A 19450-nucleotide genomic window follows, 5' to 3' on the forward strand; every position below is an offset into this window, starting at 1 on the left:
ACACAAATAACATGAATGAACTCACAGATTGTGCTTTCTCAAGAGTAATGACAAGGCTGATGGAAGGGATGTTAGTCCAAGACGTGTCTGATTGACTGCATATGTTTCTGTCTGGCTATCTTATATGCGTAAGTCCCAATGTCATATTATCATCACAATGCTATGATGTCACAATACAGAGTGGGGGCTACTCCCCGGCCTGGGAGCAGAACACAGAAAGTCTCATCATCGTTGCAAAATTGTTCGAGAATTCTCACTGCCTGGTCGGTGAGGTTAACCTGTTTCACTACAGAAAACAAATTGAGTAAGTAAGTAAGTAAGTAAGTAAAAATGTATTTATATAGCACCTTTCCAACAATAAATACAACTCAAAGTGCTGTACAACACCGCATTAGAAAGTAAAAGATTTAAACATTAATCAGAGAGTAAAAGATTAAAATCAAGCCATTAATCATATACAATCAAGCCATTAATCATAAGAATTAGAAGATTCAAAATCAAAAACATTAATCATAAGAATTATTAAAAACAAGCCAAAGCACAGTTTCCGCAGTCGATGTCTACTAATTTAGACACCTAAAGATTTGTGGCCTATACATATATTTTAAAGCAACAAACCGTCCCTCAGTCTGTGTCTAGTCACCTTCATTGGAATGTCAGTAAATGTCTGTAAATTTCTAGAACTCCAACCTCAGGTTTTTTTTACGCTTTAATTATAGAAGGACTTTAACCAGGTTTTTACGTTTATAATTATAGAAGGACTTTAAACAGATTTTGAGGACTTCAACCTCTAGAGGACCTTAACCTCAGCAGATAATCCAAAAGTTCTCTATTTTGTAAATAGACACAACTTCAGAATTTTGTTCAAAATCACAATCGATCCGCGAGTCTCTAAACATTGTTTATGGACATTCAATCTGACTAAATCCTTCATTGGCACCTTCTTTTTCTTTCTTAACCTCTTTTCTTCCTCCGCAATCCTTTCACCCACTTTCCTTAACTGAGTCATACTCAAGCTTCACCTCGTGGGAAACCCCCCGTGTTCGACCAAGTCTTCCATACATGACATACATTTGTCCCCATGTTTACTTATCATTTACATATTGATCGGAGAACCCCAATCTGGTTTCTCCTTACTCGGCGTGGACCCCATATTGCGTGTGAGCTTTTATTTGATTCATTATTTTTATTGTTATAAAACAATAAAAGTCTAGGTAGGCCTACTAGGTACAGTAGGTGCAGCAATAAAACAGTAGGTACAGCCGATAGGAAATAGCAGTGCAGTGGAAATAGTGCAGGAGAGCTCTAGTTGTAGGCTAGAGTGAAAAGATGCGTTTTTAGTTTTCTTTTAAAGATGGCAAACGAGCCGGCTTTCCTAATATCTATAGGTAGTGCATTCCAAAGCTTTGGGGCATAAGTTTCGAAGGCTGCACTCCCGATTTTCTTCTGTGTATTACTTGGTGCTTCTAACAGGCCAGCAGTAGATGATCGTAGCTCTCTTGGGGGCACATAGTTAGTAAAGGAGTTGGTGATGTATTCTGGTCCTTGCCCATTTAGAGCTTTATACATGAGGAGAAGGACCTTAAAGTGTACTCTAGATGTAACTGGAAGCCAGTGTAAGGCAGCCAGGACTGGGGTAATGTGTTCTCTCTTCTTAGTTCTAGTTAGTAGTCGGGCAGCCGAGTTTTGGATGAGCTGAAGCCTTTCAGTAGTTACTTTGGGAAGGCCAGTGAGAAGTGCATTACAGTAGTCAAGCCGGCTTGATACAAAGGCGTGAATCAGCTTTTCAGAATCCTTTTGGTTTATGAAAGGTCTTACTCTTGCTATAATTCTAAGGTGAAAAAATGAAACTTTCGTCACCTTGTTAATATGGGACTTGAAGCTTAGGTCGGAGTCTAGAATGACACCCAAACTTGTAACCTCAGGTTTGACCTAGGGTGCCAGTTTCCCTAGGTTTTTAAGTAGCATGTCCCTTTTTGGGGGGGGGCCAATCAGAAGGATTTCAGTTTTGTTTTCATTTAGCTTCAGGAAGTTATTGCTCATCCACTTATTTATCGCTAGAAAACAGTTTGTGATGGACTGTATGGCTACAGTCATTTGGTTCTGCCGAGATGTAAAACTGTGTGTCATCGGCATAGCTATGGAAGCATACATTGTGCTCTCTAATGGTGTGCCCAAGTGGGAGCATGTATAGTGAGAAAAGCAAAGGGCCAAGGCAACTTCCTTGCGCGACTCCGAAGCTGCTGTCATGTTTCTCTGATACATGATCTCCCAGCTTAACGTAGAACTTTCTCCCTATAATGTATGTTCTGAACCAATTGAGCACATTGCCGGAGAGACCAACCAGCCTTTCAAGATGATTGATTAGGATGTCATGGTCAATTGTATCAAATGCTGCGCTCAGATCTAGCAGGACAAGGATTGAGACCTTATTTGCATCAGCGTTCAGCCTGAGATCACTGACTATTTCAGTGAGGGCAGTTTCTGTGCTGTGATCTGTTCTAAAGCCTGACTGTAATTCTTCCATAATGTTATTTTCTTTGAGAAAAGAGTTTATTTGTACTGAAACTATCTTCTCGAGTACCTTACTGATGAAGAGAAGATTGGATATTGGCCTATAGTTTTTCAATTCGTTCACATCTAGATTGGCCTTCTTTAGTAGCGGTTTCACCACAGCTGTTTTGAAGGCGTCTGGAAAGATGCCGGTTTGAAGTGACATGTTTATGATCATCAGGACGTGACTTGCGACACTATCAAATACCCGCTTTAAGAATGCCGTTGGTATAGGGTCAAGGCAGGAGGTGGCTGAGCTACATTCGTCAACAGTCTTGCAGAGGTCTGACAGTGAAATGCAGGGGAAATCCTTCATGGTTACTTCTTTTCTGTGAGATTGACTGATCTCGTCTAAGTTTACGTCAGGGGGTGAGAGAATAAAAGATATGAATTCATCAAAATAAAGAGAAAGATACCGATGCACTTAAAAACAGTGATGCTGATCAGTCTAGTTTTACATCTGAAGAAACCAATTTTATATACAGAGAAAAGATTGTGCCTATCCTGAGCCTAGCCATGTCATTCACTGTTGCCTTTAGTAACACGGAATTTTGTAAACTGTTTCAACAAAGAAAAACATCAACACTATCGGTGCTGGAAAAGCATACATTGAGTGTTTACACAAATGGTCCTTTTACAAGCAAGAAAAACAGATAACGAATCAAACAGTTGTGCCATTTGTTGGCAGGAATGTAAGATCTCCTGACGAAGAGGAGCAGAGAGTAATCACCAAAGAAAACATATATCCCTTAGCATTTAGGCATAACTTGGTTATGAAGTTATATCATTCATGAACATTGATCATCTGCATTTTCTCTTACAATAGACAGACAGACAGACAGACAGACAGACAGACAGACAGATAGACAGATAGATAGATAGATAGATAGATAGATAGATAGATAGATAGACAGATAGACTGTCTGTGTGTGTGTGTGTGTGTGTGTGTGTGTGTGTCTTCTAATGTTGGGTTTGCTGATTCCAAAATGTTCTTTTTGGTACATTCCTATGAATAGCACCATGTTTACACAGGCTGCACGAGTGACTTTGCAGTGCGAGGTCTCAGCCATGTGAAATGTCATGTAATTAAGCTGCAGTTTGCCATTACAGGGTCTCCAACCGCCCCCCCTCCTGCTGTGACCCCTAAACGTCCTCCAACCTCGAACATGGCTGCGCAGTAGCAAGGCCCAACACCCCACTACAATCCTGTTGGCCTCCAAACGCAACCTCCCGGCTCCTTCAGATTTAAAACACGTGTATATGTGTGAGGACTGGAGCTGTGGCAGCTCCCTGCTTCCAGGCGACCTAATGTTCTGTCTCCTGCAGATCTGCCACTGCTTCTACGAACACAACCGTGCTTGCAGAGACAACACCGTCTTTTTGAACATGGCAGGCAAGCGATGATGCCAAGTGGGCAAACTACACTAAGCATCCACAGGAATGTAGAAGTAATAAAGTGAGGTTGGTCTTAAATTTAAATGACACATATCAAAAATCAAACGTCATTCAGATAAACCACGCATCTTCTGTAGAAAGTCATGGTGTTGTCTCTTGGGGCTGGTCCCTATATCAATATACTGTAGTGTCAATATTGTGATGTAAAACTATATTTTATTTGTAACACTGTGTTTAATGTCGTCTGTAATGTAAGTTTTCTGAACTTCATGGACTGTTCTAGCTCTTCAAGCCACCTTTATTACTTCTGATCGTCTCCCATATATTTCCTGTATGTATGTCCTGTATGTTCCTGTTGTATGAAAGTACCAACAGTCATCCCAAAATTATCAACATCGAGGTATTCTACTTCAAAAAATATTACAATCTATGAATTTTGCCAGTATGGCCCAGCCCTGTTGCCTTGCCATCCCAGTTCTGCTGACAGTACGAGTAACATGACTTATATAGGCTGAATTCTACGAGGCACAAGTGGTTGTCGACAGTGTGTCCTACGCATGTATAGACAATGCATGTACCCTGGCAGACAACGTCAAAATTCAAAGCTAATAAAATGTAATTCCTTGTAGCCATACCGGTTTAGCTCACATGCAGATGATAGATGCTGCCAAACAAGGGCTTTCACCACTATAATAACCTTCTTTCTTATATGAGCAACTTGTGGTCTTGCAGGCAAAATATGGTGATCAGAGCTGAAGCAACTCCAGTAAAAATAAGCATCAGAATAATATCGGACTGATAAAAGAGTTAAAGAGAGACAACTAATCTGAATAAAATTCATTCTACTGTTGCACAACGGTAGAATGAATGATTGTTTATTTTGTACTATTATATATTTGTTATATAATATATATATGATTTAATATAAAACGATAATCATATTTGAAATACATTTATAAACAAATAATAAATAAATAAAAACAAATAAATAAATAGGTTAAAAATAGTATATATATATATATATATATACATATATACATATATATGCATATACACACACACTATATTTTTTTTATTTATTGATTTAAAATAAATAATAAATAGACACATAACTAAATAATAATTAAAAGATAAATAACAAATAACTAAACCATATTTCAATATCGGTACCTGTGAAAATTATCAACTCATATTATCCTTCTCTAAGTTGACACTTTTCATCAGACCAATATTGGGTAACGTAGCGATTATCAGTTCCTGTTTGCTTGCGTCGGAACCAGTTCAACCAACCTGTTTTTATCTCCTGCTGCAGTCCTTGAGTTGTGACTATTCCAAAATGACCTCTCGGAAACCTCCGGGAAGCACAAAAAAAATACATAAAAAATAAATAATAATAATGATACATAAATAACACAATAAAAATAAATAAATAATATAGTGTAGGTATATATTTAATTATGTTTATTATTATTATTTATTTTAAATAAATAGATCATATATAGTGTGCATATGTGTATGCATATGCTTAATTATCATTTTGAATTATTATCGTTATTTATACATTTACTTCCCCAAGTCTGCCATAACTTACATTTTCACATGATGTCACTTTAAGTTAAAATAGAGTCGTAAGCACACGCATAGACAAATGATTTGACACCATTTACCTGGTAAACCATAAGACTCAACCCCCAGAGAGAGGTGCTGATTGGCCGTGATAGCAGTATCGCGTCGATGGGATGGAAGCGGATCAGAGTCGAGTCTCTCGGTCTCAGATCTGCTAGTCGGCGCCTGGGCGGGTCCTAGTTACTCAGTATTCCTGCACAATTGCAACATCAGCGGCAACAGCAACTCGTAGGGGGGGGGTTTCTTTCGCCCCATTAGGAGCAGAACCGTGATGATTTGAGTTTGCATTCGTTGCTGCAACTATGTCTCGGATCCTCAACACAATAAACCTTCGAGTGCGGAGAGACTTGGCTGCGCGTCGCGGAGTAGCGCGGCTTCCGCTGCGCACTGTGTTTAGCACGTCGAGAAACGCCAATGAAGGGTGAGAGACTTTTTACTTGGATCAAAAAAACCAAAACAAACAAAGAAACAACAAAAAATCAACTTGAGGGTGGCGTGCATTGAGACATGTGGTTCAGTCCAAACGTCCACAGCTGTCTACAGGCTACCGTAGTTCGGGAGAGCCGGGGGGGGGGGGGGGGGGGGGGGGCAGTGAAATCCACCTGTTTCCACGGATAAAATAAAAATTTCACAAATCTGAAAGAGTTTTTAAAATTCTGTTTTAATATCATTTCATCAATACAAACCATTTACCATGTAGTTCATTGGATTGAAGTTCAGCCATGCACCAGTTATGTCAGAGAGATAAGACCAACATACGTTGTCGAACGTGTGATTTGTTTTTTAAGACGCACCATAACTCCAGAAACTGCAAGTGGGCCGCCAACTTCAGAACAGATACAGAACAGATCAAAACAGTCATTGTCGTGCATTCTTGGATAATGATAATAATCATTTGACCATTAATCATATTTGCTAATGATATTTGTTGGGGACCCCCTGAAACCCCCTGAGGGACCTCTTTGGGTCCCCGGGCCCCACGTTGAGAACCACTGCCCTATCGACCCGGGTATGCTCCCATATGGTTGCCTGTTTGCATTACATCTTTAAAGTTGTTATACTCTTTAAATGATGAATGATACACATTTCCTTTATCCCGCATATTTGGTTTTTATACATGATCTATTTTATTTGCCAAGCGATGCATCGACGGTCCTGGGAAAGCGTTGGAGCGACGCCGCCGACACAGTGGTCATCGGTGGGGGGTGCGTGGGAGTCAGTCTGGCCTACCACCTGGCCAAGGGCGGCATGAAGGACGTGGTGCTGCTGGAGAAGTCCGAGCTGACCGCCGGATCTACCTGGCATGCAGTACGTCATTCAACCAACAACACGGGGGCGGGGCGGGGTTCAACACAGATGCAGGAAACTTGACCTCGGTCAATTTCCATTTGAGAAGGCATTCATATTCCCATTGGAGTTTGGGTTGCCGAAATGCATTCCAATCGAAGCCAAAAAATGTAGAGTAAATATATGTAACACGGGGAATGCTGCAGACACAAGAGATTTATGATGTCGTGGGGGGGTTAATTAAATGGAATACATTATATCTAGCAGAAATTACGCTGCCATGTTTTTATGGGCTATTGGAAAGATTTATAGAAATCTCACAGAAAATTTTAATAGTCACCATTTACAACCTTTTCTGTTCAAAAAGTAACAGCCATTAAGGGTCAGAGGTGTAGGACTCCTGAAGCATCTGAGGACTGGCCCCATTTCTCTAAGCCCACCTGCCACAGTGCAACATCATAAACACCTTAAAGATGGGGAAAAGATGATTAAGTAGCTATTTAAATTACATTATTCATAAAATATATTGATGTTTTATAACCAAACTATTATTCTATGGTTTAGTCTTTGTATTTCCAGGACTTATTTGTCATGTGTTTTTTCAGGCTGGTTTGACCACATACTACTCCCCAGGGATCAACCTGAAGAAGGTTCACTATAACAGCATCAAACTGTACGAGAGCCTGGAAGAAGAGACCGGACAGGTGAAGTGCACCGCTCCCTTTGACAATACTTCACTTGTCATTTTTGAGCATGTGAGTGACAGTGCATTTATATTTCAATTGCATTCTCCTGTCCTATCTTTGTAGGCGGTAGGTTTTCATCAGCCGGGCAGCATCCGTATTGCTTCGACTCCGCTCCGAGTGGACGAGCTGAAATACCAGATGAGCCGCACGCACTGGCATCCCACCCCGCAGTTCTTCATCGGACCGGAAAAAATCAAAGAGCTCTTCCCTCTCCTCAACATGGACAGGGTCTGTAAGAACCGCGCTAAACAGAACGAATCAGAGTTTTGCCCCAAATTTTTTTTTTTACACATTGGTGTCCCGTTATAGTTTTTAGATAGCTAGAGAAATACTTTATCGATCCTGGAGAGAAATTGCAGTGTCACAGCAGTGCACAGCAAAAATAGGCAATAATCAACTAATACAGTGAAAAAAGAAAATGTCCATATGCAATAAATCAAAGGATGAGCTGAAAAAGTGGCAATACACATTAAAGCTAAAGAATTACTTGAAAATAGAGACACTGGAAATAAACAATAAAAATATAACATCATTAAAAAAATATCTAAAATAAATAATGAATGAAAAAAATGGCAATGAACAATAACCCAATGATGAAACAAATAAGTAAATTATAAATAAAATAAAATGACCAAGAAAAATTATCTAACAAGAAAAAATACAAGGACTATAATAAACAGTAAACCATAAAAATAAACCTAAAACAAAGCAATGTATGATAAAAAAAAATTGGCAAATATACAATGAACCCAATAATTGTGTGCGTTTGCAGGTGATTGCAGGTCTGTACAACCCTGGGGACGGCCACATTGACCCTTACTCGCTGACCATGGCTCTGGCCGCCGGGGCACGCATGTACGGCGCCCAGATCTACAACCCGGCCCCAGTCACCGGTCTGACGCAGACCTCTGATGGGAAGTGGGATGTCCAGACCCCCCACGGGACCATACGCGCCAATCGCATCGTAAATGCAACGGGTACCTCTTATTACCTCTTATTTATTATAACATTTACTCCCGTTTTCATTGGTGCTTTGGGCTTGGAATGTTCTTGCAGAAATAGGGTGTCTGGGGCTGCAGGGCTCAGGGCATTCTGCTGCTTGAAGGCAGTATGATAAGTTTCTGACCTCATACTCCAGAACTAATTGGGACCAAATCCCATGCACTCACTGGTGGACACACACACATGCACATACACACAGCCAGCATCTGTCTCACACCACTCCCTTGAGCACCTTCCTGATTGTGTCTTTCTCCTTTCTTCTCCTTTATTGCTATATCTCTTTTATACCTATATGCTATCAGGAAGGAAGAGGCCACATGCCCTAATTGTTGTTCCAAATTCATTAAATTAAATTATGTTTTGTCAAATACATGTAATTTTTTTCCATGTTTCAATTATGGTGATTATCCCCCTCTTGGAGAAGAAAGGAGGATGGGTTTGAAAAAAAGAAACCCAAAAAACTTCACACTGCAGCCTGCACAATCTCACTTTTAAGACTCTTTGCTCTTTGATTGAAACGTATGTAATTTTTACTTTTACTGTACTCCCTGGTTTTATTGATTTTACTACAGCAACTAAATGACTTAATCAATATGCTCAGAGAACCTTTTTCTTTAGGAATGCCACCATTGTGTTTGCACATTCTGCACTCGTCACTGAATTATATCATATGAGATGAACCCACACAAGGGACCTTTGACACAGTAGCTATAGCCGAGTTCCAGGAAAAAGGGGACCTACATGGTATGGCTGAAACTGGGTCATACCAGTTCCAGTTGAACTTTGATGTCAAAGCCCAAGTCGCTTTGGGCAAATTTATTTTAGAATTCAGGCCTGAATTGTCCCATTGTCTAGTCGCTTCCACATTGATTTGGTGTAATAACTCTGCTTGTTGTTGTTGTTTTTTTCATCTGTCTTTGCTTCACTAACTACTAGAGCATGCACATAGCTCACAATTAGCTGCAGTATAAAATATAATTAACCCCTGAGGTCCACACTTTTTACATATTACGACTCATCAAGTAATATAGTCCAGTTACACCATCAACTTTCAGTAACTTAAAAATTGTCAAATTTATTAAAGGTGATATTTAAACTGCATTACTTTGGTAGATATAGTTATGACTTCCAATAACTTCATATAGGACTGCCAAAGCATTTACAGTGATTTTTTTGTTATTGGTGTGTTCTTGTTGAGAATTTCTCCTTTCCACTTGAAGATATTTGTGGTGTGGGATTTGTTGCCCTGCCTTCAGATTACCCAGCAACTATTGGAAACAGGCCAACGAAGCAGATTCCACCCAATCCACAAGCAGCTGCTCCTGCACACCCCCCTGGACATAAAAAAAAAATAGAAAAAACATAAATCAGCTTTTTACGGGTTGGATCCTTTTTCACTTCAGGTGAAGTAAGCTTGAAAAACACAGTGAGTTTATAATTACAATTTCCACTGTAGTTTCATTGCAGATAGTTTAGATATATAAATGCACTGTTTTCCCATTGGTTTTTAAGCTGTTTTTTGAAAGCCAAAAAACTTGAGTTAATTGTAGTACTTATGGTAGGAAGTAGAAGATCTACTGTCGCATGCGTGTCTTCTCCAGTGCGTATTTCTGCGTTTGCCTCCCGGTTTAAAGATTGAGAACAGATGCTCTGCTTTTTGCAGGCTGCAGAAATAACTCCCATTGGAAATCAGATCCCGGAGCATTCCGCTTCTCCTCTTTCACGTACTCCCATGACCCTCACTATTACGCCACACTTCCTTCCTCCCCTCCTACACCGATTGGTTTTCCTTTCCTGTCCTTATTCCAAATATTTTGCCCGGTAACCATGAATTTGAAGTGTCTTGCTGAGATGTGACACATTTGTTGCAAGGCAGTATCTGTAACCTGGCGCTGTAACTGGAAAATAATGTAATAATATAATGTAAAATAATCAATGTGGAAAATCTGTAACTGGCTGTGACTGTGATATACAGTGTTTTGATACTAAGATAAGTCATTTTGGACAACAGCGTCTACTAAAAGACGTAATCTCATGTAACCATATGCAAAAGTGGAAAAAAATGTGATCCATGTTGACTCAATATGGTGGTTGGTTCGACAGGATTCTGGGCCCGGGAGCTGGGCCAGATGATCGGGTTCGAGCACCCGACCATCCCGGTCCATCACCAGTACGTAGTGACGGCCACGGTGCCAGAGGTGAAGGCCCTGAAGACGGAGCTGCCCGTCATCCGGGACCTCGAGGGGTCCTACTACCTCCGCCAGGAAAGGGACGGCCTGCTCTTCGGGCCCTACGAGAAGATGGAGAAGATGGTGCTCCAGGACTCCTGGGTCAGGGACGGAGTGCCCCCAGGTCAGTATAAACCTCCAAATGAACTACAGTAGAGGGTAGAAACATGTGAAAACATACAATGAACCTAAAAATGAACCCAAAACAATAAAAAATAACCTATAGAATAACATATTTTGAAAATGTACAATAAACCTAAACTAAAGATATATAATTTTTGGCATGATCAATAAACCTAAAAAAAACCCCAATAACGATTAAATAAACCTAACAATAAACCTGAAAACAAACCTGACAATAAACAGGAAATACTTGAGAATGTACAATAAAACTAATGGTGAAGAACAAATAGGAAATATACAGTATACCATTAATACCATGAGTGCTTTGTTTCTACTTTTAAATAATTAACTTATACAATTAATTGGACATAGCTTGTCCATAAAAAAAATGATGTAAAGTTGAGCAACATTATTATACACGAAACCATGAAGAATAAAGTCTAGGCAATGGATTTATTGCCTAGATTATTTATTATTACTGATAATTTGCGGATTTCAGGTTAAATTCTAGTTTGGCTCAATGAATGAGTTGAAATGAAACGGAAAAATTATTGCTTTATTTTCATATGAAGTGAGATTTAGGATTTATTTTTCCCTTACACAACCTCTCAGTACATTTGTGCTTATTTGATCTGCTTTCTTGGTTTACGTTCTACTTTCTCTCTGTGTGTGTGTGTGTGTGTGTGTGTGTGTGTGTGTGTGTGTGTGTGTGTGCGTGTGTGTGCGCTCAAGGCTTTGGAAAGGAGCTGTTCGAGTCGGACCTGGACCGGATCATGGATAACGTGGAGATGGCCATGGAGATGGTTCCCGTGCTGAAGAAAGCCGACATCATCAACATCGTGTCGGGGCCCATCACCTACACGCCCGACCTGCTCCCCATGGTCGGACCACACCAAGGGGCTCGGAACTACTGGACCGCCATCGGATTCGGGTATGTCAAGAGGCACGCGACTTTGTATCCAGAGGGTAGAGGACAGTGCTTTCAAATTCCACTTAAAATAATGTGTAATAGAAATTGGCTTGTGCGTTGCAAGATCAAAAGTGAAAGGCCGTACCAATTCACCAAATTCACCGCTTCCAGTCAGGGTACCAGGTGTGTGTTCATGAAAACAGGTTTCACTCGGAACGTCAAGACTATATTGAGAAGATTGAGATCCCAGTGAGTCAGCAGAGTCGGCTTGTCTCGGAGTTGTTAATTGAATCAAGAATCGTCTGTCAAAATTATTAAGCATAAATAAGTTACATTCAATGTGAATTAGGCCAACGTTTGCTACGAACAAATTGTTTGCATGTCTTGCATCACTTACTATTAGTAGGCAATAATAATAATACCAGTTCTACATGTTTGTTACATGTCTGCCATGGCAGAAAAAAAGGTTAGGAAACACTGGTATAGGGATTTGATTTAACTACATCGCTTAAAGACTCGGATGTAAAAAATTGTCTTTGGTTGCCAGATCATAATCAGATCAGCCTGTTTCCAGTCAAAAAATGTTAATTCGCAATTATTGACTGCATTTATTTCCGTCCGCAAACAATTACGAAAGGCCAAAAGTTTCCCAACCGCCTTGACGAACAAAGTCTTCGATGAACATTTGAGGTCTGCGTGCGCTGGAATTTAGAGTCATGCTTGAAAATGTGGCTCTTTGTGTCTTTTTCTTCGTGTCATTACTTCTTTTACTGGGGGAAGTTCCATCTCTCTTCAATGTATGCGCTAAGGAAGTCGGAATTTTGACGGGAGCACGGCAGTCGGCGTTTGTGTCTCAACAAATCGGATGCATTTACGCTACGCTAGCTTGTGTCGTCTACGGTTTGGGAAATAAGATTTGCGTAGGACTTCCCGTGCTTCCCGTCTCCAGATACGGTGTGATCCATGCCGGCGGCATCGGCAAGTTCCTGAGCGACTGGATCCGGACCGGCGAGCCGCCCTACGACCTGATCGAGTGCGACCCGAACCGCTACGGGAAGTGGACCGACGTGCCGTACATGTGTGCCAAAGCCCGGGAATCCTACGGCTTCAACAACATTGGTGCGGCAGAGAAAGTGGAAATCATCCACACACACACACACACACTATGGTTGTCCATCCCTAACTCCCATCCCCTGGCTCCCCTTTCTTCCATCAGTGGGTTATCCCAAGGAGGAGCGCTTCGAGGGACGTCCCACCTGCCGGACGGGCGGCGTCTACGAGCTGCTGAAGGGCAAGGCGTCCATGGGGTTCCACGCCGGCTGGGAGCAGCCGCACTGGTTCTACAAGCCCGGGGACGACGTGGGTTACAAGTAAGGCCTTCCATCCATCCACCTCGGTATTTAGTCAATGACAAGGTAACTTACAGTATCGGCCGATACGGAGTAGGAACTGGAAAACATCCTTTTTGCTGATCAGATGCGACTCCTAGGGGGTGCGCGGCGGTATCGCAGGGGGTCCACCACACCTCTTAATTTTCAGTAGCGTCTCCGACAGACATATCTGGTGCATGGCCGAACTTCATTAAATAAACAGTTTGTGTTACTGTATTGATATCAAACAGCATTTCAAAAACCAAATTGCAACCCAAAAAAATATATATATATCTCGTCCTGCTTGGTTTCTCTATCCACCGAGGGGTTCTTGGGCTGAAAAAAGGTTGAAGACCCCTGCGGTAGAAAGTTTGGTGCCATTAGAAAATAATGATCATCATAAAACCAAAGGCATGTTTTTTTAGATAGAAGTGATCGCAACCAGTAATTTGCAAAGAGATATGGTGATCTAAAGAACATTGAACAGAAAAACTCACATAGGCCTCGTCCCGGTTTGAGAATTGGAGAGAATTGTACATCTCACTACCTCATCCACGGCCTTGCCTCACACAGAAGCACGTAAAACCTGCCAACCTAGCAGTGATCTCATCGGTACATGAAACACTATTTTGAGAGCTCCCTGAAGCCAGTCACACAAAGGCGCCATTGAATTTATACAAAAAAAAAAGCAATGTTAGTTAGTTCAGCCCCCAGAGTAAATAACAGTTATTGGGTAGCGTGCAAAATACAGATCTGCAAATAAGAAACATGTTGGAGTTTGATTCCTGTAAGAAGCCTGTAAGGTAAAACACCTATGACCTAACCAGTTAGTAAGCTGGTTATAGCTGCAACAGGCTCTCAAGTCTCAAATGATGGTTCTGTACAAAGTCAGTTGTTGACTCTGATGAATTTTGGTAACTGCCGAAGAAAGATCCCCAGGCATGTTTTTCTTGGATCACAGTGTCACAAAGTCAGTCTCAAGCATTCAAGACCGGTTTTTCAAGTTTGTTTACCCCTTTACCGAGGGGCGCAGTATTGCTTTTTTTTTTTTTTTTTTTCTTTCTTTTTTTCGCTATCCAGGCAGTCATGCAGTTTTCCACTCCACTTTTCAGGTGGTGAGACCCAGATATATTTCCTTCCACACCCATCCTCAGTTAACAATTTTTGAAAATATCTGGTTAATTGCCCTGGCATTAAAAAATTGTATATGAATATTTTGGTTATTGTTGATATCTTTGACCCTTTTGACCCTGCTACATTTAGGTGGCATATGTCTTACAAGCAACAGTTTTATGAAATGTTAGAATTGAATGTTTTTACATTTTGGTTTTACTCTATATCCGGAAAAAATGCTTCTCAGGTAACGACCTGAGTGGGGAAATTGAAATGTATATGTTTTCATCCCTACAGGCCTAGTTTCCGCCGCACAAACTGGTTTGGCCCGGTCGGCAGGGAGTGCAAACTGGTGATGGAGAAGGTGGGAGTGATCGACCTGACGCCATTCGGCAAGTTCGTAGTGAAGGGGCGGGATGCACACAAGCTGTTGGATTGGCTTTTTGCCAACACCATGCCCAAGGTATAGAATGTGCTCAGACATGCCCGACCTTTAACCTTCTGTTTCTGCTCTTTCTGTTTGCTCGCTGGAAAGTTATGGTTACTACAGCCCAAGCTGAACCTGGGTTTACATGACTTTGATATTTATGTCACTTATGATGATAGAATGATCAATCTTGTGGAGGTTGATTTGCAAATATATATTTATTGCAGACTTTGTACAACTGGTGTTACACTGTTATAACAGCTCTATAGTTGATTGTAATGGCATTTAGGTTTAAAATGACTTTGTACCACTGGGATTACCCTGTGCTTATAGTGAAATAGTTATTTGTAATAGGATTTTTCGGTTTAAAATGTCCATTCTTCTTGGTTGCAGGTGGGACTCACGAATATCAGCCACATGTTGACTCCCACCGGTAGGGTGTATGCTGAGGTGACCATCACACAGATGTCACCGGGAGAATTCATGCTCATCACAGGCTCTGGGTCCGAGCTACACGACCTCAGGTAACGTGCACACTCACTGAAGTGCCCATTATCCGCCATTAAAACTTGATCTGTCTGATCAAGGACAGACCCTCAGACTGAAAAAACTCAATATATATGAACCCCAAATTATACTTTATAATACTATAATATAATAACTAATAATATAACTATTTAACTTATAAAACAATGGTTTTACACGGAACCTAAGAAACGTATAACCTCACAGCAACTCTTAATCCCATCTTGCTGTTCATCTACAATCGGTAGAGTTTGGTGTGTTATAGCGACACCCAGTGGCAGAAATGTTGCACCACAGCAGCAGTTCAATTCTCATGGTGCTTTATTCCACTTTATTATACATATATATATATAAATCAATAGAAAAAGTTCAATATTTCCTATGAGTAACTTCTAAGTACATTTACTAAAGTAATTGTGTGACTTCACTGGAAATTATTGGTAGTGTATCAACATTTAATTTTGAATAATTTACACTTATTTATTTTATATAGATTTGAATCTCCAAATAAAGCTCTATTTTTTTATACCACTTATCTAAACAGGAGTCACAGAGTTCTTAAAAGGAGAAAATAGAACCCCCCGAAAGAAAAATCTTAAAACAGACAAGGAACATGACAAATTGTAGAATGAATGTAAAATGATCCGTCCACTTTATAGGTGGATAGAGAAGGAGGCAGCTGACGGAGGCTTCGAAGTTGACATCACTAATGTCACAGAAGACATCGGAGTGCTCGGCGTAGCGGGACCAAGCGCCCGCAAGGTTCTCCAAAAACTGACAAAGGAAGATATGAGCGACGCGGGATTCAAATTCCTCCACTGCAAGGCCATCCAACTGGCGGGCGTTCAACTCCGAGCCATAAGGATTTCCTACACAGGTCAGTGTTTCCCAACCGTTTTTCTGCCCCGGCACACTTGGTACGGTTAAATTATCCCAGGGCACACCGCCGTACCACTAGCACTAAATACGTCCGAAACATGTATATGTGTATGTAAGTATGCTTGCTGTTGTGGCCTACTACAATTCGTTAATAGTGAACAAATCTTTTAAATTACTCAGGAGTCTGGAGTCTCTCAGGCAAAAGAGCGAATCTCTGACTCACAAACTGAAAAATAATTACTAAGTACTAAAGGGGAAAAAAGGCCAAGGCATTTGGCACAATTCAGTAGTAATTTTGACAGAATTAAATTGTTCTTGGGAGGATTCCACCTGGACAAATCCCAGTGGGCCGGTCGCTCTGTGGGCCGCCGGAGCAGCTGATCACTTCACTTCAAGCTGATGCGACAACTTGCATGAAGATAAGTGATATGTTTGCGAGCACCAGCAGCAGCAGCAGCACTCGATAAATGACTTATACGATTAAAAGTGTAAGTGGTGCTGAAAAAACAGAGAATAAGCCGCTAAATATCATTATTATTTACTTTACTTACCAATTCTGGGGGTGGTGGAGTATCCGCGGCTGGTTGTGGCTGGTCTGGGTAAAAAAAAGTCCAGGGCCATTTTTTAGGCCCAGTCCATCCCTGGAGAATTCCCTCCACTCAGAGCCAAACGACTCTTCTGACCTTTGTCCAGGAAGTCCTCCCCTATTCACTGTGAGTTACACCAACTGAACCAAATAAACAAGTTGCAAAATCAAACGACTCTCTCTCTTCCCCAAGAGCCGAATCTCAAAAAAAGAGTCAAAACTTTTATCATTACGAAACTTGTTCTGCTGCAGCTGCTATTCTGGATGTAACAGAATTAGTGCGGCATTGCAATTTTGATCTTGTAACACAAGAGCTCATTTCCATTCTTTATTTCCTTTGTGGAATTTGAACGTTTTTTGAGTTCTCATGGCACAGCGGTTGAAAAACGCTGAATTAAGTCACTCGCTTATAACATTATCTGTTTGGTAATTGAGTCTAATGGCTTGTGTGCAGGTGAGCTTGGTTGGGAGTTGTACATCGATCAGAACAAGATGGCCGCTGTGTACAAGGCAATCATGGAGGCCGGAAAGGATGAGGGCATTGACGATTTTGGCACCTACGCCATGGGCTCTCTGCGGCTGGAGAAGGGCTTCAGGGGTTGGGGCGCTGAGGTAAAATAACTTGACGTGAATAAAAATAACAATAATTTTAATGTAATGAGATATTGCTGAATTGATGGACTTCCGTACTTGTTTTTTTTTTGTTTTGTTTTGTTTTTTTTAGATGAACATTGACACCAATCCTCTGGAGGCAGGATTGGACTACTTCATTAAACTAAACAAGGTAAGCTCTCCAAAATCACTTTTATCAAAAGTCATTTCCATCGTCACTTGCAGATTAGACAACTCAGTTACCATCAGCACTGCCTTTAGTAAGAACCAGAATCTGTTTATTTGACAATGTACATTTTCATATGTGAGGAATTTGTCCTGGTAAAATAAATGCGTTGCTGGACAGTTAGTATAAAGCAGTCTTAAAAAAATAGCCCAAAATAATAAAGAACAGAAATATCCAAATATTTAAAATTTACAAAATATACAATGTGTGATTCTATGCCCAGGACAAATTATTCACATAGGTTTATAAAGTATATGTTAACTATGTAATTACTCTGTTATTACACTGAACGACCATCACGTCAGATAAGGAGTTTAAGAATATTCAACATTAGGGAGGGTCAGAAGTGAAATAGGGAACGGGAGATGGATGTTTTTAAGAATTCGATAATCCATACGCCCCACGCTGATGTTAAATACTCAATACAGAACCTCCAGTATGCTTTATAACCCACCATTCATCTCATGTAAGTCATGACCTCACGTGATTAATCCTATATGTGTTTCTGTTCTTGCAGCCTGCAGACTTCATCGGTAAGGCGGCCCTGCAGGAGATTAAAGCCAACGGGCTGAAGAGGAAGCTGTCCTACATCACCGTGGATACGGATGATATCGACCCGGAGGGCAACGAGACCATCTGGCTCAATGGCAAGGTAAGACACACGTGGTGTTAGGCACTGCAGTAGTGTACATGTTGTCCCTGTGAAGTTATATAAGAACTTCAATGGCCTTTGTGATCATTCTGGTGTATATATTTTCATTATTATATATTGTGTGTGTGTGTGTGTGTGTGTGTGTGTGTGTGTGTGTGTGTGTGTGTGTGTGCGCGCGCGTGCGCATATATAAATTCTTAAGGGTTTTGTTTCTTCTAGTTCATTTTTAGTTTTGTTGTATTGTATATTGCCAATTTTTTACTTGTTTAATATTGTTTTTCTTAGGTTTATTATTTTTTGGTGTTAATCTTTAGGGTTAATCTTTATTGTTTATCATTAGGTTATAAGTGTATATTGTACATTTTTAGCATTCAGTGTTTATGTTTAGGTTTATATTTAAATGTTTCTATTTTCTAGTTAGTTCCTAGGTTTATTGCATATTTCCATTTTCACTACATTGTTTTATTTCCATCCATCCATCCATCCAAACCTGAAAACCCCCATGCCCTTCCTCAGGTGGTTGGCAACACAACGTCTGGAGCGTACAGCTACAGCTCTCAGCAGAGCCTGGCGTTCGCCTACCTTCCCATGGAGCTCTGCTCCGTCGGCCAGAAGGTGGAGGTGGAGCTGCTCGGGAGGAAGTACCCGGCCATGGTGATTCAGGAACCCTTAGTCCTCACGGAGCCCACGCGGACCAGGCTGCAGAAGAAAGCCAAGAAAGCATGAGAACAAGACAACCTTCGACCCTCACGCACAAGCTGCAATGACTAGAAAAGGGAATTTAAAGTCTGAGGGAGGGAGAGAGCAACATCGAAACAGGACAAAGAGTAATTTGACTATTCCCTGTACTGAGCCTTTCAAAGAGGACTGACCATTATGCAGCTTCATCATCACTATTCTCGTGAGAAGATATTAGTCTTAAATAAATTAAACTGTCTGAATGTAAAATCCCAGCAATGGAGATATGATCACTTTCTGTACTGTGTGCTAATAATTATTTATATTGTTTGTCGAAGAATTTCATAATTTGAAGCCGTCCCCGATATGTTTTGTAAAGAGGTTTTTTTTTAAAAATCTCTTTTGTTGTCAAAATAAAAGAAGATACTTTTTTTTTTTCTCCTGGGGAATTTCAGTTACAATGCATTGTTATTTTGTAGTATTAACAAAGTGGGCCAGTTTGTGTACTCCTA

General features: G+C 40.7%; 1 protein-coding gene across 1 annotated transcript; it reads left to right on the forward strand.

The window, feature by feature from the left end:
* Positions 1 to 5822: 5822 nt before the first annotated feature.
* dmgdh (dimethylglycine dehydrogenase) lies at positions 5823 to 19442 on the forward strand. The gene is made up of 16 exons (XM_080018481.1): positions 5823 to 5995; positions 6714 to 6882; positions 7467 to 7565; positions 7671 to 7835; positions 8380 to 8584; positions 10713 to 10961; positions 11693 to 11891; positions 12820 to 12989; positions 13087 to 13240; positions 14651 to 14816; positions 15174 to 15304; positions 15965 to 16182; positions 17225 to 17382; positions 17495 to 17554; positions 18126 to 18260; positions 18777 to 19442. The coding sequence occupies exons 1-16, from the start codon at positions 5877 to 5879 to the stop codon at positions 18984 to 18986; spliced, it is 2607 nt and encodes an 868-aa protein (XP_079874607.1). The 5' UTR covers positions 5823 to 5876; the 3' UTR covers positions 18987 to 19442.
* Positions 19443 to 19450: the final 8 nt, after the last annotated feature.

This window comes from Zeus faber, assembly GCF_960531495.2.
Source record: "Zeus faber genome assembly, chromosome: 17".
NCBI classification, from domain to species: Eukaryota; Metazoa; Chordata; class Actinopteri; order Zeiformes; family Zeidae; genus Zeus; species Zeus faber.

Excerpts from the sequence above, each read along its gene's own strand:
- dmgdh (XM_080018481.1), top strand. The coding sequence starts at position 5,877 with ATGTCTCGGATCCTCAACACAATAAACCTTCGAGTGCGGAGAGACTTG. Across the intron at positions 13,241-14,650 it reads GGGGACGACGTGGGTTACAA|GCCTAGTTTCCGCCGCACAA; the intron begins GTAAGGCCTTCC and ends TCATCCCTACAG. Across the intron at positions 16,183-17,224 it reads CATAAGGATTTCCTACACAG|GTGAGCTTGGTTGGGAGTTG; the intron begins GTCAGTGTTTCC and ends GCTTGTGTGCAG.